This window comes from Mixophyes fleayi, chromosome 2 (assembly GCF_038048845.1).
Source record: "Mixophyes fleayi isolate aMixFle1 chromosome 2, aMixFle1.hap1, whole genome shotgun sequence".
In the NCBI taxonomy this organism is placed as follows: domain Eukaryota; kingdom Metazoa; phylum Chordata; class Amphibia; order Anura; family Limnodynastidae; genus Mixophyes; species Mixophyes fleayi.
In genome coordinates, this window is record NC_134403.1 from 17133129 (window position 1) to 17157953 (window position 24825).

The 24825-nt window shown below is 40.5% G+C and overlaps 1 protein-coding gene across 2 annotated transcripts in view; it reads right to left on the minus strand.

The window, feature by feature from the left end:
- Window positions 1-18678: 18678 nt before the first annotated feature.
- Window positions 18679-24825, minus strand: part of LOC142140737 (retinal guanylyl cyclase 2-like) — an 82028-nt gene continuing 75881 nt past the window's right edge. The window contains exons 19-20 of one of the 2 annotated variants that reach the window (XM_075198574.1): window positions 24639-24730; window positions 18679-20260 (exon numbers count right to left, since the gene is read on the minus strand). In XM_075198574.1, coding sequence (XP_075054675.1) covers window positions 24646-24730 — 85 coding nt within the window. In that variant the 3' untranslated portion in view covers window positions 18679-20260; window positions 24639-24645. The remainder of the gene's footprint in view (window positions 20261-24638; window positions 24731-24825) is intronic. The other variant, XM_075198575.1, reaches the window with a different exon arrangement.

Below are 24825 nucleotides of genomic sequence, written 5' to 3' on the forward strand. Positions count from 1 at the left end.
TACTATCAAACTATTAAAAGTTGAGTTTGCTGCGGCCTTTTGTGTCTTAATTGCCACCTATGAGCAGCACCAGTGACCTATATGGTACAAAGTGTGCTACATCAATACGTTTTTGTAGTATAGATATAAGGAAAAATGGTTAAAAGTTAAGAGAGCTCCACCAAAGACCAAGACAAGCACCTACTAATTACTTTGTTTAGGGTGATTGAGTTGTGGAATGTGAGAGGTGTAATAGATTTTTTGTGATAATACACTAAGAAAAAGTGATAAAGGTTCATAGTTTTAGAAAATGGTATTACTGCCGGTAGGAAATACTGAATTTGAAATGTATTTGTCTTATTCAAAGTTAAAGTAAAGTCTATCTGTGTTATTAAAGTACCTGAGGTGCCTGACGGTTACGGCATCAGTTATACATACAGTAAAGAGGGGTAACCACTCGTTGTTGTTTTACATGTACTGTTGTGTTGCTGGTATTCCAAATACCGATCTTTTATTACATTGAATTGAAAATTTGTGATTTTTTTTGATAATTTTTTCAAAGATTCCTGGTAGGTCTCCCAAGAGAGTAGCCCATTCTCCTGCATTCTAGTGAAGTGGGCAGGATTGGAAGCTCCTGTGACGCGATTTGTAATGTATCGCTTCATTTTGGCACCTCCTGCTGCGGCAAAACAACGCATTTGCTTCATTGTGCCGCGGGGGCCCGGCCAAAATCGTGCAATTTGCCCCGCCCAGTCCACTCCGTCCTCACACTTCACCTCCCCCTTGGGATCTCACCCGGGGGGTAAGGGTAAAAAGTTGGTAAGCATGCTACAGAATATTGCTTTTTTTAACATCACGTTTCAAGGAGAACCCCACCCAAAACTATAAATGTGAACTTTTACTTACTGCTCCGTTAGTTGAATACGGGAACCTTTTTCAGGCACAAGGATGGAGAGGAGAATGTGGCATAGGACGATTGCACTTTTCACTGGTGGATCCAGCAAACGGAGTTTACCACTAAAAGTTTGCGTTTTATTTTAACTCTTTGTACACTCTTTGTAAAACAGAGTAGAATGAAGTGTATGGAAAAATTAGGGGTGAGCGGGTTCGGATTTTTGAAATCCGAACATCCCAGAACAGTGCCGATCCGAGCACGAATCCGAGCACTGTTCGGGGATTCCTGCCCGACGCAAAACTCAGAACGAGGCAAAACGTCATCATCCCGCCGTCGGATCTCGCGAGATCCGGATTCATATTATTGCCTGCTTCCCGCCGCCATCTTCACTCGGGCATTGGAGAGGGAAGAGGGAGGGTGTGTGGTGGTGTCATCTGTCCTGCTCAGTCCAGCGGTGCTGTCCTGTGCTCTGTCCTACTCAGTCCAGTGGTGCTGTCCTGCTCAGTCCAGCGGTGCTGTCCGGTGCTCTGTCCTGCTCAGTCCAGTGGTGCTGTCCTGTGCTCTGTCCTACTCAGTCCAGTGGTGCTGTCCTGCTCAGTCCAGTGGTGCTGTCCTGTGCTCTGTCCTGCTTAGTCCAGTGGTGGTGTCCTGTGCTCTGTCCTGCTCAGTCCAGTGGTGGTGCTGCCATAATTCCAGTGGTGCTGTCCTGTGTTGTCCTGTGCTGCTTAAGTCCAGTCCAGTGGCACTGCCATATAAGTCCACTCCAGTGATGCTGTCCTGTGTCCAGTCCAGTGGTACAGCCATTTAAATCCAATGGTACTGTCCTGTGCTGCTTAAGTCCAGTCCAGTGGTACTGCCATATAAGTCCACTGATCCTGTCGTATAGGTCCAGTGGTACTGCTGTATAAGTCCACTGATCCTGCCGTATAAGTCCAGTGCTACAGCCGTATAACTCCAGTCCAGTGGTACTCTCCTGTGCTGCATATAATTTTTAAAGGCTTTGCCAAGTGTGTGTGGTTTAGGGGTACGCTCTCTTGTGTTGCATATAATGAAGAACAAAAATTTGTAGGATAAAGTAGGGAAAGATCAAGAACCACTTCCTCCTAATGCTGAAGCTGCTGCCACTAGTCATGACATAGACAATGAAATGCCATCAACGTCGTCTGCCAAGGCCGATGCCCAATGTCATAGTAGAGGGCATGTAAAATCCAAAAAGCCAAAGTTCACTAAAATGATCCAAAAAAAAGAAATTAAAATCATCTGAGGAGAAACGTAAACTTGCCAATATGCCATTTACGACACGGAGTGGCAAGGAACGGCTTAGGCCCTGGCCCGTGTTCATGACTAGTGCTTCAGCTTCACACAACGATCTAAGCCCTTCTCCTCCCCCCCCTCTAGAAAATTTAAGAGAGTTAAGCTGTCATCAAAAACACAGCAAACAACTCTGCCTTCTAAAGACATGGCATCACAAATCCCCAAGGCGAGTCCAAGGGTGTTGGTGGTTGCGTTGCCTGACCTTCCCATCACTGTACGGGAAGAGGTGGCTCTTTCCACCATTTGCAGCACGCCCTCTGCATATGCTGGAAGGATCACCCACAGTGCAGTTCCAGATTTTGATAATGAAGGTGTCAATGTTGTACACCAGGAGGAGGATATTAATGTAGCTGACGCTGAGGAGGAAGTTGACGAGGAGGATGCTGATGTGGTTTGCTTAAATGAGACACCAGGGGGGGAAACAGTTGTTGTCCATGGGATGAAAAAGCCCATCGTCATGCCTGGCCATAAGACCAATAAATCCACCTCTTCGGTCTGGAATTATTTCTATCCCAATCCGGTCAACAAATGTATTGCCATATGTAGCTTATGTAAAGCTGCAATAAGCAGGGGTAAGGATCTTGGCTATCTAGGGACATCCTTCCTTATACGTCACCTGAAGACCCTTCATAATTCTGTGTTTAGTTCAGGAACTGTGGCTAGGACCATCAGCAGTCCAGGGACACCTAAATCCCTTGGTCCTGTTGTATCCACACCAGCAACACCCTCCTCGTCAATTTCCTCCTCGATCCGGATCGGAGGTAGTGCTGCAGGCCATGTCACCGGCATGACTGAGTCCTCTTCAATCCGGGATTCTTCCGGAGGATCCTGCAGCGCTACGCCTACTACTGCCGCTGCTGCTGTTGCTGCTGGGAGTCGGTCATCTTCCCAGAGGGGAAGTCGTAAGACCGCTACGTCTTTCACTAAGCAATTGACCGTACAACAGTCGTTTGCCATGAGGACGAAGTACGACAGCAGTCATCCTATGGCAAAGTGGATAACTGCGGCCTTGACAGCTATGTTGGTGTTAGACGTGCGTCCGGTGTCCGCCATCAGTGGAGTGGGATTTAGATGGTTGATGGAGGTATTGTGTCCCTGGTACCAAATCCCGTCTAGATTCCACTTCACTAGGCAGGCGATACTCGGGATGTGTGAGGATGAGGAAGTACACACTGAAGGGGGCAAGGAATCAGAGGAGGAGGATGAGGATGACATCTTGCCTCAGTAGAGCCAGTTTACTTTGTACAGGGAGAGATGAATTGCTTTTTTTGTGTGGGGGCCCAAACGAACCAATCATTTCAGCTACAGTTTTGTAGACCCTGTCGCTAAAATGATTGGTTTGTTAAAGTGCGCATGTCCTATTTCCCCAACATAAGGGTGGGTTGGAGGGTCCATGGACAATTCCATCTTGCACCTCTTTTTTTGGCATTATGTGCTCTTTGGGGCCTAGTTTTTCAAACTGCCATCCTGTCTGCCACTGCAGTGCCACTCCTAGATGGGCCACGTGTTTGTGCCGCCCACTTGCGTCGCTTAGCTTAGTCATCCAGCTACCTCGGTGCAACATTTCGGCCTAAAAACAATATTGTGAGGTGTTCAGTGTTCAGAATAGAATGGAAATGAGTGGAAACTAATGTTATTGAGGTTAATAATAGCGTAGGAGTGAAAAAAAAAAAAAAAATCTGGATTTTAGCAGTTTTTATGCTTTTTAAAAAAAAAATCAGAACCCAAAACCCAAAACCTTGAGGGGGGTGTTTTGGCAAAACCCATTAGAACCCAAAAGCTGAAGGTAATCAGAACCCAAAACCCAAAACGCGAAAAAGTGGCCGGTGCACAACCCTAGGAAAAATATCAGATATAACAAATACCAGAAATATGGAGATTGTGAATACTACAAGTGGCTGAGTTCGTGCACAGATGTAACATTCAGGAACTATTCCCAGCTGTCAGGAAACTTTTTTTTTTTTCTGAAAAAGAAAAAGGAATTGCAGGTATGGAAAGAGTCAATGACATATGCAATGAAAAATAGGAAAACTAGAAACCAAAAATTGTGCTTTCTCATTTCCTATGTTTCCGAAAAAAATTTACATTTGTAATATAATGTTTCTTAGCATCAGCAAATCTGTGCATGTAATCGCTCCACCCTGGATATTTCTACCATATGAAGTGAGAATTGTACTCAGCATCACATGATTTGCTGCAGAGATTCTTCTGCTTCCTGCTGGTAAACAACTATAATTCAGGTTCAACTTGTTTGTGTGCATTAGGTATTCTGAGGTCTGAACTGTCACGGATAGTCCTATCGTTCAAACATGGTAAAGTCACATTAATATTGTAAAGTGCTACAGAATTTGCAGGCGCTGTTTAAATAAGTGTTGATGATGATGATGATGATTAACACATTCAATTCCCTGTGGCTAGCATATAAGGTTAACCCATTGATATGCGCTTTCAATTATCGTTTTAAAAAATGTTTTTCTTAGTTCTTTTGAGTTGAAAATAAATGAGAACGGACAAGTGTAAATTAAGGAAAACTTTCAGTAATTTGTAAGAGGTCCTTACCAAAGATATTCTTCATCAGGCTATGAGCTTTTTCACTTTTTTGCACTACGGTAGCATTACTGGGAATACCTTTTTACATATATTTTTTTGTAAGAAATAGGGGCTCTCATTTGCACATTGAGTAACTTTTTCATTTACAAGCTTTCAAAGGGAAAATTAATTTTTGAAAATTGCAAAATGTATTTTTGTTAACATACTATAACGGCGGTTCCCAAAGTGTGCGCCGCGGCTCCCAGGGGTGCCGCGGCGCTGTCACAGGGGTGCCGTGGCAGGAGGAGAAAAAAAACCAAAACTTACCAATCCGGCGGCGCCCGTGACCCAGCATCCTCCTCCCTCCTCGCTTCTCACTGGATGTCGGGCGTGATGTCATCACGCCCGACATTCAGTGACAAGCGGCAGGAGAGAGGATGCTGGGTCCCGGGCGCCGCCGGATTGGTAAGACAGAAGAAATAGAAGAAAGATGGTCAAGTATGGTAAGTAAAGAAATGGAGGGGAATGGTGATAGGAAACAGCAATGGAGAGGCAAAAGAATGAAGGAGGGGGCAGAGTGAGCATGCACAGTAAGTGGATGCAGAGGGTGCACAGTGAGTGGATGCAGAGGGTGCACAGTGAGTGGATGCAGAGGGTGCACAGTGAGTGGATGCAGAGGGTGCACAGTGAGTGGATGCAGAGGGTGCACAGTGAGTGGATGCAGAGGGTGCACAGTGAGTGGATGCAGAGGGTGCACAGTGAGTGGAGATGAAGGAGGGCACAGAGTGTGTGGAGATGAAGGAGTTCACAGAGTGTGTGGAGATGAGGGAGGGCACAGAGTGTGTGGATGAAGGGGCACAGTGTGAGTTAGCTATAAATTATTCTTTGGCAGATATATAATTGAAAAAAATATATAAAAATATTTTTTTCCCTTGGATTTATGTGTATTATTTTTGCATACAACTAAATAAGTATTTCTGTCCTGACCTAAATACTTATTACATTTTTTTGACCCAACTACTTATAAAACGGGACTGCTCGGTAATTATTTTGCTGGGGTGCATTGAAAAAATTATGGAGATTCTAAGGGTGCCGCGAACTGCAAAAGTTTGGGAACCACTGTGCTATACCATAGACATGGAATATCAGACATCCAGGTCTAGTAAGGAGCATGTAAACACAGACTCTGCCACTAGGGGCGCTGTGGTAGAGATGATCTTATCAGAACCAGATCATCTCTTACATGTAGGAAACAATCATCAGCATTTAGAGCATATCCCCGGGAGCTATTATGATACATTAAGATAGCGATCTCTTAGCTTTCCCCAGGAGTCTAATTAGCAGTATTTTCTACATCAATGTCATCCTACGTGTGGGACAGGTCTCAATGTAGAACTTATTTGCATGGTGTAATGGAATATGCCAGATGTGAACACACTATTCCGCTACGATTTTGTGGTGGCTACCCTGGGGTGCGGCCTTTAATGGAAACCCTTCTTTTCACCAGGAGCCCCCAGAAGGAAGTGATGGACTTCTCCTTGAGGAATCCACAGGTGAGGTCCTAATTGGGGACATCCATAAAGCTGGCACCTATTTGGGTTTGCGCGCCTATTGAGGCCTGCGTGAGATGCAAAGCGAACAACAACAGAAAACCTGAGACAACCAGTCCCACTATTTAGATACAGAAGGCAGGAAAAGAGTTAAAGGGACGCGTTCGAAACCAGTGGCATAGCAATCTGTCACACGCCGGTCCCGCCATTTCCGCTAGCCGGCAGTCCTACCTGCTCCCCGCCACTGTCCGCTTCGGCGATGAGCGCCGCGATTCACTGCTCTCGGCTGCCATCGTGGATTCGGGTATACACGTGCAGACCAGATTTCTTCTGTAATCTCTGCCTCCCTTTCATTGGCCTGTCAATCAGCCTAGCAGGATATTTAAAGCACCTGTGGAAGCTCCCTGGTGTCTGTTCTTTGTGTCAAGCTCCTGCTAGTAAAAAGACGTGGCTCCCTGTGCTTTCCTAGCTCTACTCTGCATTATTGTATCCTGCTCCATTGCTTACAGTGCTTTGTACCTGCCTGCAGTACATCGCAGCTCAGTTCCATTGACTGCAGTGGTTACTATTTGTCCGCAGTATACTGCTTAGTTGTGTCTGACTCCACTTTCTGCTGTGGTTCTACCTGTCTGCATGACAGCATATACCCAGTTCTGCCCCCGCAGTGGTTACTAGCCTATCCCCAGACCAACTTATACTGTATCCTGCTAAACAAGTTGTCCGCAGATTATCACAATCTTATATCCTGTTCCTCTGGCTGCAGTGGTAGTGCCTGTCCACAGATCATCGCAGCATAGCATCCAGCCCCACTGCCCCCAGTGGTTATCAGCCTGCCCACGGACTGTCCAGTTACTGTATCCAGCTCCACTGTCCGCAGTGGTTACTGGTCTGCCCACAGACAATTTTTTTGTCATATTCTGCTTCGCTGATCCTCTGAGTTTACTACCTATTCTCCTATCTACTTTCATCGTCTACCTGCTCAGCTATTCTCTTGTCCTACCTTTAAGACATTTGGGGTCTCCTTATAGGTCTTGCCCAGCACTCTCTCAGGGGGCGGTGCAGAGGCTGCAAAGTCCATATCTCCTTGCGGGGGTCCCTACCGAATAACATCTGGCTCGTTAGACTCCGTGCCGCTGGCTAGAGTAGTGCCAAGCCAGGCAGATCTTAAGGGTCCCAAACCTCAGCTTTCGTGACACAATCCCTGTATGCAGCCAGATATATTAGGGTATGATTACTATCCATGAAGGTCACTGAACAAAGGCCCCTGTGAAAAGATGTTTGAAATGCTTTCATTGCAGTTTAAATTTGTGGGCCCCAGTGGACCCAGGGAAAATATGTACCACTCCAGCCAATGAGCAGGGAGAAAGAGATATCAACCATGTGTATTATGTCACATGGTTGACAGCACAACGGGAATCATTCAGCCCAGTGTGTAGGGACGTCTCTTCCTATTCCGGGAGTCTCCTGGGAATTTCGCTAGTGTATCTCAAACCCAGGGAATCAACTATAGGTAAGAAACATATGGAAAAAGACTTCAGCTCAGATTCCATGAAGAGCTTAACAAAAATACTGCAACACATTTATCTCTGTAGGTGTGATTTCTATGTGTTTTGTTTGTGTAGTGTTTAGGTATTTTTATGATTATGATTGATGTCATTAGGGGTGGACGTAAGAAGAATCCTACTCAGATTTTATTGGTACTAGGACCCAAGAGCTCTTTAATACATAATTGACTATTTTACAGTATGTAGCAAGCTGACTTGAACAAACGATAGCAGTTAGTAGCATTAGAGAAAATCAGCGCTTTAAAATCAATCTAACAGACACGGACAACTATATACTAATCTATGTGGTCCGTATAAAGTCTGCCTCCTGACAGCCAGGTTATGAGGGTGAACATTTGAAAATAATTGTACCAGGGCTTATTAATACCCTGTAAGAAATTTATAGCAGAATACTTGTCACATATTGTGCATTTATAACGGAAGTAACGCTGATACATCGTAACTAGCAGGAGACACATTAAAAGCGCTGTAACCAATTGTGAAGCAAAATAATTAATCAATAAGAATTACTGCGGATAATATCAGCAGCATATACTTTACTTCATTCACTACATATGTGCTTAAAGGCAGCAGTTCCGGTTGTGTCTTTTATTGGCATAATTTCAGAACTGATTTTCTGGGTTTAATTCAAACCCCATGCTTTTGATAATATCGGGACATATCAGTCCCAGATCCAAACCTTGCTTTAACCACAAGCTTGCTTAATTTGAAGTATATTACGTCCAATAGCCGGACTGTGTTCATATATCATAACAGGCATATGATTAACACTATATAAAGAGTTACACAATATCGATTGCCCAATATGATTTATCCGTGAGAAATACATGAGACATGACCCGCTTTTAAGTAACAATTTCATTAATCTATTTTATTTTGGTTATATATTTAGCTGTTTTAGTATATTTTAACAATAAAAGTTACGTTTTATATGTAAAAATCCCTAATATGAAGAAACACATGAGTGGAGTACTTAGTGCATCTTACAAACCCTTATTTCTGTCCTCTTCTTCCTTATATACTGGATACTAGTAAGAATTCCAGGCGCGTGAGTGAACACACAGCAGAAGAGTCAGCCTATGAGGGTCGTACAAGGGGGACAGACATAAGACATAGTCTAGAGCAGTGTTGGCTAACCTGTGACACTCCAGGTGTTATGAAACTACAAGTCCCAGCATACCTTTCCAGCAGTAAGCTGCTATATATTGGCAAAGCATGCTGGGACTTGTAGTTTCACAACACCTGGAGTGTCACAGGTTAGCCAACACTGGTCTAGAGAGTATCCTGCCCAGAGATCTTACAATCTAGAGCCAGGGACTAATGAGAGACACTAGGTACAAATAGAATGCAATAGTTTATGGTGGACGGAGGAAGTAAAGGGTGTGAACATGAGGGTCTAGGAGGGGTGAAGGATAGGCAAGCAGGAAGAGGTGAGTTTTGAGAGAGCATTTGAAGGTTTGTAGGTTTGGGGAAGAGTCTAGTAGGGTGAGGCAAGGAGTTCCATAGGTGGGGTGCAGCACGGAAGAAGTCTTGGAGATGAGAGTGTAAAGAGGTTATAAAATGGCAAGAGAGGCATAGAGCAAAGGAGGAGTGGAGAGGTTGAGCTGAGGTGTATCTTGTGGCGAGGCAGGAGGGGGGAGCATTAGTGAGTGCTTTGTAGGTGAGAGTGAGCAACTTTACAGAGTGGAGCAGATGATAAAGATCGATGAGAGAGGAAGATTAATCTAACCTCAGCATTCAGGATGTATTATGGAGAGGAAAGGCCAGTGAGGGAAAGACCAGTGAGGGAGAGGTTACAGTCGAGGCTTTATAGTTACCTCTTCCCACTAAGAGTCCTACATTTGAATTGCAGCAAAATAAATTACAGGATTTTGTTGGATTTAAACCATAGAAATATCTCAGATATGAGGAACGAGCCCTGCACTATTGGGATAAGGCCAGGTTAGAAATAACTGCCAAGAATTCAGAATTATTTTATCAGTGCGGCTTGTTCAACTCTGAACAATGAAACATTTTTTCTTCTGAGAGTTACTAATGTACTATAAGCAGCTGGCAAACCAGGACTGTGATTTATAGGTATGAATTAGTTACATGTATCAGCATTTTATTGTAATGTTAAGAGAGTTAATAGTCTATAAGACCATACTTGCCAACTCTCCCGGAATGTCCGGGAGACTCCTGAAATTCGGCTCCTGTGAGAGCAGGCAAATATCCCGCATATGGCATCTTGCTCCTCAAAATGACGCGATTTGCAGTGAATCCCGTCATTTTGGCCCTGCCCCCTGAGACAAAATGGCATTTTGGTGCGGGGGCGGAGCCAAAATGGCGCGAATAGCCACACCCCACTCCTCCTGCCCTACAACTACGCCCCCCTGCCTGGGATCTCCCAGAATTCACTTACCAAAGGTTGGTAAATATGTATAAGACCCATTGTTCTATCGGTGAAAAACATCTTTTGTCTAATTTATCACTAAAACGTTGGCAGGGGGCGATACTGGCAGAGACCAGTCTTACAGCTCACCAGAGCAGTGCCAGGTTCCTCACAGCATGCCGGAGCCTGTTTGCCACCTTCCAGTTCCAGATTTACTAAAAATGATAAAGTTATAAATATAAATAAAAAAAACAGGGACAAAAAAAGAAGTTAATTTTTAAAAGTGGATAATGGTACTTAATAGGAAGAAGGTGCCGTCGAAAAAAATCAAATGTCTGCTGGAGTTCTTCCATCACATGAGCGGATGAAGAGAGGTTAAGGGTCACCAATTTAGAATTGATTTTAAAGTTTGAAAGGGAACCAAAACTATAAAATTCTTTATCTATAGAACCTCAGCTACCGCCATCCTGAGATAGCGTTCAGACGACAGATGTGGCACAAAGCGATCGCTGGCAATAGCTGGTGGTAGCTAACGACCAGACCGATGGCTTCATAAATAGGGAGAAGCCCTAAATTTGGCAAAAACTTCCATTTCCTCTGGATTTCAAGCTATTTCCCTATTTGATAAATAGACACTTATATATTAAAATTTCCTTTTGATCCTGCACAGAATTGAATGGACATTTTACTGGAATGGTTCTACTGACCTCCAGTGGTTGGTCGTTTCTTAGAAATATGCAACAAACTACTTAAAAAAAAAAGTGTTTTAATAATCACGGTCATTCAGAAGCGACAACATTTATGGACGTGCTTTAAATGTTTCTCAAATACTGTACACCCATTTAACCACCTTATAGAAGTACTTCTATGTGTTAAAAAATCAAAAATTTCACTTCCAAATACTAAGTTCTATTTCTTATGAATCATACCCTGAATTCATTGCAACTATTCAATTTTTTCCCAAAAATATTACTTATTCAATATAGCCTCATTTATGTCTTATATATTCTGATAAGTCATCAGAATAAGGGCACAACAGTTTATACATGAATCACATTTCTACATGTGAATGTTTATATTAAATTGCTAAATGTATCAGCATTTGTCCTAACTTACTAATTTCGTTTTATTCACTGCAAATGTCTTAAAAATGGCCCACAAACAGATATTTATTTCCTAGTTAGCTAATTTACCCCACACAAAAAATCTTTGGCCTGTTATACAGTTAATATTTTGGGAAGAAACCTTTCCAGGTCAATATTTTCCTAAGATGTTAAAGGGGTTGGCTATTTTCGGACATCCTCCTTGATATATCCTGTGTCCCATATGTTGGACTCTCTAATTGGTGTATGGAGAGGAGGTTGGGTCAATTAAGGGAGGTTGTCCAAAACTGGAGAACCCTTTTAATCTCTGCTACACAATCAGGGGTACTGGAGACCCTCTTTTGTGAGAATTAAACCGCAGTCATCGTATAAAGTAACTGAGCGTAGAGCAGCTCTCGTTGCCCAGAAACCGCTCTGTGCACACTTCAATCAGGATAAGACCACCTAGGCTTATACAGAGCCTGAACACTGCACCATCCACCAATGGGCACCGTGTTGAGATAGATGGGCACTCTGTGCTATCTCCGGTGGTCAAATGCCGGATCCGCTGTGCCGTCAATCTAGGGGCCTGATTCATCCAAACATTTGTCGTATGTTGGTTTTATTCATGAAGCAAAGAAATACTAGAAACAGACATTTATTAAATTGAAAGGAAAAAATGTTGACATTGCCTGCATTGCTGTCACACAACGTACCCGACCGCCGGTGGCTCATCCGTGCAGCTCCAGCTGGCCGCCATTCTTCACTGCGGGTCTACACATGCGCAGACCCGATTCCTGTTAAATCCTCTGTTCTTCATTCATTGGCATACAGCTCAGCCTCCCCTATATGTCTGCTCCTTCCTATAAGGTGCCTGTTCTTTCGGTTACCAATGCTGCTGGAGCTAGAAGTGGATCGCTGTTCTCTACTCTGCAATCTGCAGACTATTGCCTCTCCACCATTCCAGTGGTATCTATTCTGCAATCGGCAGACTATTACATCTTCGCCATTACAGTGGTATCATCTCTCCAATCCGCAGACTATTGCACCTCCATCATTCCAGTAGTATGTATCCTGCAGTTCACAGGCTATTGCACCTCCACCATTCCAGTAGTATCTACTCTGCAATAGGCAGGTTAGCACACCTCCAGTGGCATCTATCCTACATCTCCATCATTCCAGTGGTATCTACTCTGCAATCTGCAGGCTATTGCATCTCCAACATTCCAGTGTTACCGGCTCTGCAATACACAGATTATCGTGTCTCCACCATTCCTGTGGCATCTACTCTGCAACCCGCAGGCTATTGCACCTCCTCCGTCATTCCAGTGGTATTTATACTGCAGTCCGCAGGCTATTGCATACCCACCATTCCAGTGGTCTCTACTCTACAATATGCAGATTATCGCATCTCCACCATTCCAGTAGCATCTACTCTGCAATCCACAGGCTATCGCACGTCCAGTGGCATCTATCCTGCAACTTGCTGACCGCCACCTCAGTATCCCTTGTGTTCCTCTCTTATTGTGTTTTCCCCGCAGGTCTCACCAAGTGCTCCCCAAGAGGGCCGCGACCTACGTAGTGAAGGCAGCAAAGTGCAAACCTCCTTGCGGGGGTCACAGGCGAAGACCATCCGCTACATTAGACTCTGCGCCTCAGCAAGGAATAGAATCAAACTTGGCAGATCAAGATCCAATTATTCCAGCTACTGTGACACATGCATTCTAAAACCATGTATTTATAAAGCTATCGGATGTAGAATTTTGGCTCCTTTGATTTATTTATTTTATATTTTTGTATACAATGTAAACACTCTGGTAGTAAACGTTACAGAAGTAATTAAAGTGCAATAACGGATCTAAATGTATACTCTCCATCAATGCAAATAGTATTTTATCAAAGTCCTAGTAATAATAAATCATTTTAGTATTAATTTGCCATCCACATTAAATCAAATTTAATATGATCTCATTTTTTACTATGTACTAATTTTTCAACATTTGTACATTTTTAAAAATTAGGATTAATGTCATAAAATGAAAAATAAATACAATGCAATTGCTTTGTAACGTGTTTGCAAGTTTCCATGTCAAAAATGACTTAACTTCTTTTAAAATATTCTTTAACTGACTGTTGGTTTTAGAGTCGTTACATTTTAGAACAAAGCATTTGGCGCCACCTAGACACTGTTAGATGGTACTGCAATGTAATACAATTGTAATGGTCTGCTATCCTGTTCACAGGTACGTAGAGATTTTTAATCAAAATCATGACTGCTCCTACAGAATTTCTGTAGAGAAAGAAGACATCTTGGGTATATTGTCCTCCTTAATATCAAAACTCAGCAATTCTGGACTATTAAAACTCCTCTATTCTTCATCACTTGCCAAAATAAATTTGCTCTGTCAGGCTTCATTATCGCCTGCTTGTTCATAACAGCATAATAAGCACTCTTTGGGACAGATACAATTAGCCGCGAGGTGCCACGGGTTATCACCTGGATGCCCAACTTCACATCTTGCCATTGAACACGGTACTAAAATCTCTGACCGTAGGACTGACGCCAGATTCCCGGTTGCCATATCGTACTCAACCTGGGCACTCCTACCTCTTCCCACTGCTAGCAGCACACATTGCCCTGCACCTATTTCGCCCGTCCTTCTTAGTTAAGACTAAGCTCCGCAATTGTAAAGGGCAGAATGTGGCTCATACATTCAGATCCACTGCCAGACTGACCACACTGATAAATAACCGGGTCCTACTGCGGCTGCGGAGGTGGTTCCACACCGCCACAGGGAGAGTGTGAGATATGGTGACTCAAATGGTCGCTTATCTTCTTTTAAATCGCTGAAAAAAATCGCAGCTTGATACATTTACATTGAGTGGTATGCAGAAAGGTTTGATCTTATGTCCAGTGTGGTGGTCGAGTACTGATGGGAAATCCTTCCCTTACCTTGTCTCCCAGATACGAGTCAGTTTCTTTTCTCTTTTGGATATCTGGTGGTCAGGAGATAAATACTTCAATGAAAGGGACAAAAATTGGTCAAACAACTTGATTTTATTGAGAATTCGGTAAGGATAGTTTTGGTAAGCCACCGCGCCACTGACCCCTTCAGCTCAATAGTAATGACAAAATAATGCGTCTGATCAGCATAGAGCACAATAGCATTTAACATATAACATACACCTGGTGAGTATAAGGCAGAATAACGATAACATCTTCAATGCACATTGTCTAATAAGGCACACTGGTAATCACAGTTACTACTTTCACGTTAACAATATCTGACTGGTGTTGATGCAAAAACCATCAATAATAACCCATCAAGACTCTTACGGTCACTACCGCGCCCACTAGAGGGCTACTTCTTATTCAGGTGTTTGGGGTACCGTGCTATTCCCTATGGGTCAGGCGCCCTACTTTTAGCATCTACTGCTGAGTTAACTTGAATTGCAGCGGTACAACTAACACTGAATGTCACACCTTCAATATAAATAAATCAATTCTTAGGTAAATCACATAACTATTAACGTCGTCTAAAACATTTGGTGCACCAATATTATCCCCGGTAACGTTACCATATTTTCCACTCAGTCCTGGGCTGACCTGTGCACAGGAATTTGGGTAGTGTTTCAATGTCCTGCAGAGGTTTCCATCAAGGGTTAAGTATTATAGTAGAAAGCAGAGCTGTTGCTCATTTCAGCCACAAGATGGCGCTGTTCTCTCAACAGTCAATCAGCACATGTACTCTGCAGCAGGGTATAATGTCCAGATATCGGCACACACACACACACACAGGATATAGCTGAAACGACCGTCTTAATTGTTCCCTGCAGCCTGTGTATAGGTATGATCTTGGGGAAAAGCTCTCACAATCCTTCCTTGTACAAGAATGCAATGTCAGTTTTGGATAGATTCTCTCATCACTCTTCCCTCTGACACTGGGGTGTGTGCAGTACACTACAGGCTAGGTTTTACCTTGAAAAGAGTTCTGTAGTTAGTGAATACTGTCTTTGGCGCCCCACTGCGTGTCCCCAGCTGTTCTCCGTCCGCTTTGCTGGCAATGTCACAGTTCTGGCAGCAGCTTATCTTCTCTCTGCTCGGCTGCACATCCTTCCCCTTGTTCCTTCTACCATGCTGCTCTCTCTCTCTCCCTTCCTGCGCAACCTCTTCCTGTTACTCCCCCAGCCAATCAGGGCCTTCATCCTCCTCCTGTCAATCACTCCTGGGCACAAGTTTTCAGGAGCACAATTAACCCCTTGTAGCACTGCATTTTAAAAGCGTTTATGCACTCCTCTGTGCTGTTCAACAGGGCTTTGGGGTACCACACCAGTACTTGTATATAGTAGAATGCTTAATTTGTTACAGTAGCTACACATTTCTTGGAAAGATATTTAAAGAAAATCTAACACCACTTTTTTTATTTTCGTTGTGTTCTTGTGGATAGGGAATATGTATATAAATGTGCAATAGTGTGATTATCATGCTTTATCTATTCTCAGTAAAGTCTGCTTGTTGAGGTTACTATTCAGTAGATAGCTAATCTTAGTACCCATTTCTATTATTATTATTCATTTTTTATTATTATAATTTATAACTTATTAGGCACCTCAAAGGGTCTGCTTTATAGCAAAATGAGAGGGCGGAGGAGGGGGGTACACAAATTAAACAATGAACAAATAGCAATGGGTTAGTTAAGCTGGGTACACACTACAGAATTTTCCACCAACTTTTTATGTCGATCGATTTTACATGCGATCGATGGTCCGATCGCTCGGTCCATGAAGAGCGGACGTCCCTTTAGCGACTTTTTACAGCCATGTTGTCGTGAGCAATGATTGCAATTTCGTACACATCGGTCGAAAGTTTATACACACTACACAACGGAAACGAGATTGGAACGAAAATATTAAACGGTACGACCAATCAAATTAGGTGACAATCGTCCATTTGGGCAGACTTTCGTCCATCGTGGCACTACACACACTGACCCGACTTTTGAACGAGCGATCATATGTCGGCTAATTGAGCCGATTATTGGACTAAAACCGTGTAGTGTGCACTTAGCTTTAAACAAGTCGAACCACTACAAATTATACAGTGAACAAACACAATAGAAGCAGAACTACAAATTACACGATGAACAAAAAACAACAGGTTGCATAGTAAAGGGGGGTGTACAGAGGAGTGATGGACAAATCAGGGAGCATATATTAGTGTCAGACAAGCTTGGGCCCAGGGTCGTGCAGAGACAGAGTAACATTAGAATAGAATAGGAGTGTGCCATGTATGCGAAGGTGGATACAATAGTGAGGGAAGGAAGATGTAACTAAAAAAGGCCCTGCATGTGAGAGCTTACAGTGTAGGGGGCAGAAACAAAGACGATGACACCGAGTGACGCAGTGGTGTGTGGGGAGCAGTAGGGATTAGTTTGGTGGAGGTCTGGTAGGCTTTGATAAAAACATGAGTTTTTAAGAAGCGTAAACCAGGAGAGGACTATATAATGGAGGCCAATGCAGTGAACGGTTTTCAGCAGGAGAGGGTAGCCCACAGTGTCAGTATAGGAAATGAAGAAAAATGAAGGAAACATAAGAGTGATGATTAATGGGGCTAGCACCATTTCATTTAGCAAAATATGACCAATTACTGAAATTCGGACATTGACTTGGAATTCACAGTACATTGCTATAAGCTATATTCTTCTTCTTAATCAATGCATATCAAGTCACTACATTGCCATAGAAATATAATTCTCACCACTCAACCAGCCAGATTCCCAAAAGTATGTGTTTTTATAAAGAAATGTTAAAACAAAATCTCCAAACGTTTTTTTTTAGCATTGAAGTGATTTTTGAACAGACACCTTAAAAAGTTAGTGTTGATATATATATATATGTATGTATTCACTAAAAGATAATTATTTATTCATTAATGACATGTAAATGTTTTCAAAGAAAAAATGATAGCAAAAACAAATGATATATTAAATGGAGGTTCAATGTTTTCTTATCACAAATTCACAAATATTCAATAATTATTTCTATTAAAAAAGATAAATTTACACATTTTTCATTCTTTTATGAATTTGAGTGCAATTAGATTATTATTATGATGCCATCTGTAATCCAATAAAAATGCACTGTTTTACCAAATAAAATTTATTTACAGAAATATATTTTACAAACCTAAAAATATTGCACATATAAAAATGTATAATACTATCTACAATCTATCTCTGTAACATTAAAATATATACTGTACACTGTATAATAAACTACATACTGTTTTACAACACATGTATTGAAATTAATGGGTCAGCATTTGGATTCGGTTACCACAAGCTGTATTCCAGCCAAATAATGTACACACCAATGTTATTTTAATATCAAACAATTCAATGCATTTAAAATATTTAATTGCTATTTTGGGTAAAAAATAAATTGCTATTTTCTCAAGATATTAACTACTTACTCAGTAATATATTTACAAATAACCCATTAATGAAAAGAGCTGCCATTAAATCAACAATTGCATGATTTTCCAGACAGGGGATTCTAATAAAAGTTTTATATTTATATTTCTAAACATGGTCCACTGTATATTTTAGTATACTTGTTATTAAAGTATTGTTTATCAAAATGTCTGCCTACATAGAGACCATGAATGCATTTTTTTTGTACAGTTAATACATTTTGAAGAAACAATAAATGATCAGATGTTAAGGGATTAAAAACCATAACTGTATCCACCATATTTAGTGGCAATGAAATATATTCGTTTTTTTTCCCGATTTAGTTCTATTTATCAGGTGCTAAGTTTGCAAACATTCTAGAAGAGCACATTTTTAAAGAGATGCCTTGATGTTACAGAAGACACTTTGGTTTAAAAAGTGCTTTTAGTCTCATATATATATATATATATATATATATATATATATATATATATATATATATATATATATATCTTAAATATGTAAAATGATAAAATGATTTCCTGTTACATTATTTTCCAGTATGACTATGCTACAAAGTTTGCTGTAATCTTCTATGGCCAGTCAGGCAGCAGCAGTTAAAAATAAATAATTAAATTAAAAATGGTCAAGAATAAATATCCGAGGAAGACATTTTTTCTTATTAGTTTACTTTTTTTTTTACATTTTTTTTATTAACCCCTCCATAAAAAAGGGATTTATTTTTACTGACATTTTTCAATACTATTTATGTTATTACTATTGCTTAAATGTTCTAATATAGCTCTCAGCTTAGTGATTGAAACATACTATTGAACACTTTGATGCCATACATGTATATACACTATGTTTAATATAAATTTCTGATGCAGAGATTTATATCAAAACAATTTAAAATTCTAAAATATTTTTCTTTTAGGTCTTCAAAATAAAATAAAATTCTACTTCATATTTTTTTAAATTTGTACCCTCTATTTTTCTATAGTCATGCTAAATTGCATTTTAATTGTCATTTTTTAAATATAAAAAGGGACCATTTTTAAGAAAAATTAAACTGAATAAAATCCTTAGAAATATACCTATGTAAAACTTGGTAACATATATAATCAAAGGCTAATTAATAAGAAAAAAACAGTATCATATTAATATCTTTCATTTTCTTCTATGATACTCCTGCAGTCCGGCTATTATAAACGAGCCTTCATTTACTGAGTACTGAATTCCTCAATTGAATGACTTGCTCTATGTATTGTAATATGTTTATTTTAAAAAAATGGGAAATTACAGTATAACAATTAATTAGGTAAATGTACTTCAGGTTCAATATAATTTCTGCCCAGAATAAGCCATTTTCATTATGAAGTATGTCGTGGCTTATTTATTTCTTTGTTTATTGTATATTGTTATTATTGTATTTTTTCATTGCATTGTTTTAACTTTATTTTAGGCATTTTTAGACCTAGCCATTACATCTAAATTAAGAACTAGATATTTTATATATTTATAAAAACTCTATGTTCCTGGAGAACAAATGTAGATTATACATACCTGGAATTATGACGGCAAAAAGTGACATTGTTTACTACTAGACTGATTTTAAGATTATTATTGGTAACTGAGGTTTGCAACTAATATTGAAGAGCAATTACAGCAAAAGTAAATATTTATTCGGATGTGGTAAAGAGGGTTTCCGACTCAGAAAAAAATTCCCCATCCAAACACCTATTAGGGGTACTGTTCTTGTACCTACCTGTGAGCTCTTATGGTGATTAAATGAGGGCCCAGGCTGTGACTGCCAAAGTTTCCCTTTCATACTTATGGAACTATACTGAAATGTGTCATAAGTACAACGCTTACAGCCAAGACCCAGAAAGAGTACAGAGGATAATTCTGTACTGCATTGTGTTTGTTAACTATAGCTATTAACAAATATTAAACAAAATTAAACTCTCTTAAAAGAGGTTACATTTTCTAATGTTGAGAACACCCTTAAATTAAATCGTAAACTATCAAGTCTTATCTTACCATGTAGTTCCCTAGTTGTCAGACCTCCTCTGCTTGTTCAATATTTTTACCTCTCTGTGTGCTGCTTTTTATTCTGAACAAGTTCCATCTTACTCAAGTCACAGCTTCGAGTTAGTAATATAAAATGGTCTGTTATCAGCTTCACTGTATGCTGTAGTAGTCTGTCTTGACACTTAGAAAACATTCTACAGCACAACTAGAGTGTTTGCAGTGTAACTAGGCCCAGCCTTGATGCAAAAACATTCTTTGACCAATCTTTTGCCTATTTCACTCCCAAGTCTCTGAAATATTCCTCTCTTTGGCTGTGAGTCCAATGAGTATAGTCATCGAGGAACAAAGCTTTCCAAACGATGTCATTCTTGTCCCCAACGTTCAGGAGGTGGGACATTGCGAAAGTCCTAAAATCCTTTTGCTATACTCTTCCTTGTTTTCCAAAAGAGTGATTTAATTTCTTTGTTTATGGTTTCCTGCCAGTCTTCCCTGTAAAAAATAAAAACAAAACAAAAAAAGAAAATGTTGTTATCACATATTTGGAGGTTTGTGTTTTGAGATGCATTAGGTTATTAACAAGCATTAATGTGGTAAACATTCCACAAATCTGTTTCACTTACAACAGCCAAATGAGAATGCAGATATAAAACGGGTCACTATTTTAGTAAATAAAGCCAAATTGAAAAATTAGAGCAAATCTGGCTGATTTTTTATTTATTTTTTATTTATATAATCTACAAATGTTGCATAATGTACCCTGATTTCATTTTATTAGTATATTTTTTTAACCATAGGGTTACCATACAATCATTTTGAATCATTTCATGTGCATTCTGTGCTTCCTATGTAGGAAGCACAGCAACATCAATATACTTGGAGCCAGCCTGTCCTAACACCTCTTACTCACTTTCATCAAACTAATTGCTGCTACTAGCATTTATTACTTCTAGTAAAAGACTGCTAATGGGTATGCCCACAAATACCCACTAGAATTTGCGGTCAGGATCAATTGTGTTATGGCATAAATTTTTCCAATGCTGATAGGTCCATTTACAAGAGTTCTGCGCAAGTGAACGCACATAACCCCCTCCTTCCCATGGCAGAAAATGCAAGTGCCCATTAATCTACACATGTCAAAGGCTGCTAGGCCAATTAACTTGTGACCGGCGTGTGAATGCAGGGGATCGGTGGAGTGCTCGCCATTAACCCCTCCCCCCAAGTTCAGCGCTTCTTGATCAACGCATGTCAAACGCCATGTGGTATCACGGCATTTAATGCAACACTAGTGGGTAATCAGCACATTGCAGACGATAACAAAGGAAATCCATCTGCATTGGCAATCTGACTGGTCTGCACATGACACCAAACAGACACAGCTATGAGATATAACAGGCCCTTCTCCACATTCCGCGAGTTCTCGTGATGATTTGAGAAGCTTGATGCGAGAAGTCTGCTCAGCAATCCATAATAGATTACCTTTCAAAATCAGATACAAGTAATAGCTCCTGTCTGTCTATCTGCAGTCAAGGCTGTGTATTTCAGTAAACCAGGATAAATGGATATGAGGCAGTGATAGGCAACATATACGGGCACGTGCCACAGACCTGGAGGAATTACCATTCTGCCCTTTTTGTGGTGCACCCACAAACTATGCCAAGGGGCAACCCATACTCGAATTATGATACATTGTGTTGTAACCCAGAGAGACCAATCAGATGTTTGCTAGAAAACTAAAAAAAGCTTGAATCCGATTGGATGCTGTGGGCTATAGTACGTTTGTGCACATTACACCATATTAGTAAGTAACGACAAGGAAAATTCTGTTTTGTGTAGATCACAAGTAACAGGTATGGATTTATGCCGGAGTCCTCCTTTAAGTAAGTATATTTATCTGCAAGAACTATGAAAAATAAAAAATATATCCTCAGGGTAAGGGTTAGGACTTATAAGTTATAGGTCAATCCATTTTATCTTGAGCTGTGTTTAAATCTGAAATATTTATTATTATTATTATTATTATTATTATTATTATTATTATTATTATTATTATTATTATATTAAATAAAACTGCACCAAATTATTATGTATCTATATACATACACACGCATGCATACATATATGTATATAAATATATTTTTACACCTTAATATACCTACTTGGGTATTGCAAATTAAAAGGCCTTTCCGAAATGTTTAACTCCCCAAGTCCCATGCACCATTTACATAATTTTAGTATGTGGTGCTATTGTATTTCAGTACAAAGCACATCTCACTTTTGAAAACTGAATTACATACCCACTGTTTGAATTTAGTCAAAACTCTGATCATTTATAACCATTTTCCAGCTCTATGGGGCAAAGTAGGCATTTTGAAATAAAAAAAAAAAGAGAACTAGCCATTAGTTGTAACACTTATGACATCCCGCTCTCCATCGCCCTTGATTGCCCCCTGCAGGGCAGTATATTCCTTTGTTCACAAAAATAGTAACAGGATAAAGTGGAGGAGAATCTTCTGGTGACTCAGGAATAAGGTAGCAGTGTTTGCAACAAGGTGTTCAACTAGGAGTTAGCTTATCTCTCCCCACCTATAAAGGTTGTCAACGTATTGTTCCCTGTAGTTACTCAGCATTTAGCTCATTGCCAGACCTGCAGGAGCCAATACCTGCAGGGGTCAAAGGGGAAGGCAGGCGGTCAGGGGCAGGCTAGGCAGGGGGGCATCGGTCCCCCGGGCCGCTCAGTCTCACCGCTGAAAGGCCGGCCCTAACAGGGATGTGGGATGCTACGGGATGCGCCCGCGCCTGCAGGCGGTGTCCGTTTTTCAAGACCAATACTCTTGAGATAAAACTCTCCAATGGGACATAGAGCCAGGGTATCCTTCCAAGAGGGAAACGTGCTGCAGTGGAGCGTCATTATCTCCAGCTGACAACAATTATGGGCTTTGTCCACAGGACAAATAAAAGGGTCCGACAGGATTGATTAAGATTGCGGTCTACGCGCTCCCAGAATTTTGGAAAAACTGATTAAAAGGAGGGCTAGTAACCCATGTGAAATCTTGTGGTTTATATATATATATATATATATATATATATATATATATATATATATATATATATATATATATATATACACTTAAGTGAAAAGCTCTTGGATCTAGATGAGCTAATAAGCACTATTACTATTATTTCTTTTTCTGTGAAGCCTGTCTGTACACTGCTGTGTTGCTAGTTACAGATTAAAGTTCACACTTTAACACCTCCGCCGGTTGTCCTGCAGTGAGCCCAGTTTCCCTAAATCAGCGCTCAGCCAGCTGCCCAGCAGTCCTGATCCACAGTAAACTAACCACTAAGCCAGCATGGTGGCTCAGTGGTAAACACTTCTGTCTCACAGACCTGGGGTCTTTTCTGTGTGGAGTTTGTATGTGTTCTCCCCATGTTTGCATGGGTTTCCTCCCGCAATCCAAAAAAACATACTGGTAGGTTTATTGGCTACTGACAAAATGAACACTAGTATGTGTGTGTTAGGGAATTTAGACTGTAAGCTCCTTTGCGGCAGGGACTCATGTGAATGATAAATATTCTCTGTACAGCGCTGCAGAATTTGTGGCACATTATAAATAAATGATGATGAGGCAATAACAAAGTATTCAGCCACAGCAACCAGCAAAGAGGTGCTGCAGCAGCTACACATTGTCCAAGACGTAAGCCTATCCCTTTACAGCCCAGCTGAATACATCATCCCCAGCCCTAAATAAAACAAATCTTTCAAAATTAAAACTTACTTCTGCACTTCAGTGTAAAAAGCAGGCACAATTCTCACTTAGCAGGGAACGAACCTGAACTGCCCAACACGTTGTGGCACCCCCACAGACTTCACCACCTTGGAGAACAAAATGCATGCACTTTCCCATAAAACTAGGTGCTCTAGCACGTGGCCCGTGATATCACAACATTTGCACTGTGGTTTTTGCAGCTCGTTAAATGACCCTTATATTAGAGGTAAGGATTCGGGTCAAACCAAAAACAGTTGTTGAACCAATAACTGAGATATGCCTCATGATATCACTAGTTCCAAGTGAACTAATAGGCTGAAGTTTCATTAATATGTATAGCATAAATCTAATCAAAGTTTGCCCAGTTCATCTGTAAGGCTCTAAAGGTTTAGAAATCTCAGAACGACTTTTCTTTTGTAAATTCATGTATTACTAACAAGGAATTCACCAAGTGTACATCAAAACTATGGGCCTGATTCATTAAGGATCTTAACTTGAGAAACTTCTAATTTCAGTCTCCTGGACAAAAGCATGTTACAATGCAAGGGGTGCAAATTAGTTTTCTGTTTTGTACATAAGTTAAATACTGACTGCTTTTTCATGTAGCACACAAATACTTAGTAGCTTATTTGTACACTGAAATTTAAAGTTGATCTTTGTGTGCTACATGAAAAAACAGGCAGTATTTAACTTATGTGCAAAACAGAAAACTAATTTGCACCCCTTGCATTGTAACATGGTTTTGTCCAGGAGACTGAAATTAGAAGTTTCTCAAGTTAAGATCCTTAATGAATCAGGCCCTATGTTAAGATGTAGCAAGGAATTTAAATGAAATAAACAACTAAAATAGGGTATTTGTGAACGGTTCTCTGCACAGAGATGCTGTAATTCTTAGCAACCAAACAGGTTCTACCTGTCATTGCTCTTGTGCAATCGGTTGCTATGGGATACAAAACAATTCTACACATAACACAATGACATTAAATAAGCCCGGTAGCTTGGCGTTCACCAGGGTTACTTCTGCTGGTTACTGGTTGAGATACATTAACACAATATCATGCACACAGAACACCCAGACATAATTAGAATTTTGCTTCTACCTCATCTCTACTCCTTTTTAGAAAGCAGTTTTTCAGCTTTTCTCCTTTTGAACTCAGCAATTTCTTCCGGGGTTAAACCATGGGCAATACACCTGCAGTAGACATATACTTCATTAGTAGAGTGATTATGTCTCTAGGAAAAAAGGATAGCTCAACGGCAAAAGTTTTAGCCAACCATATATTATAT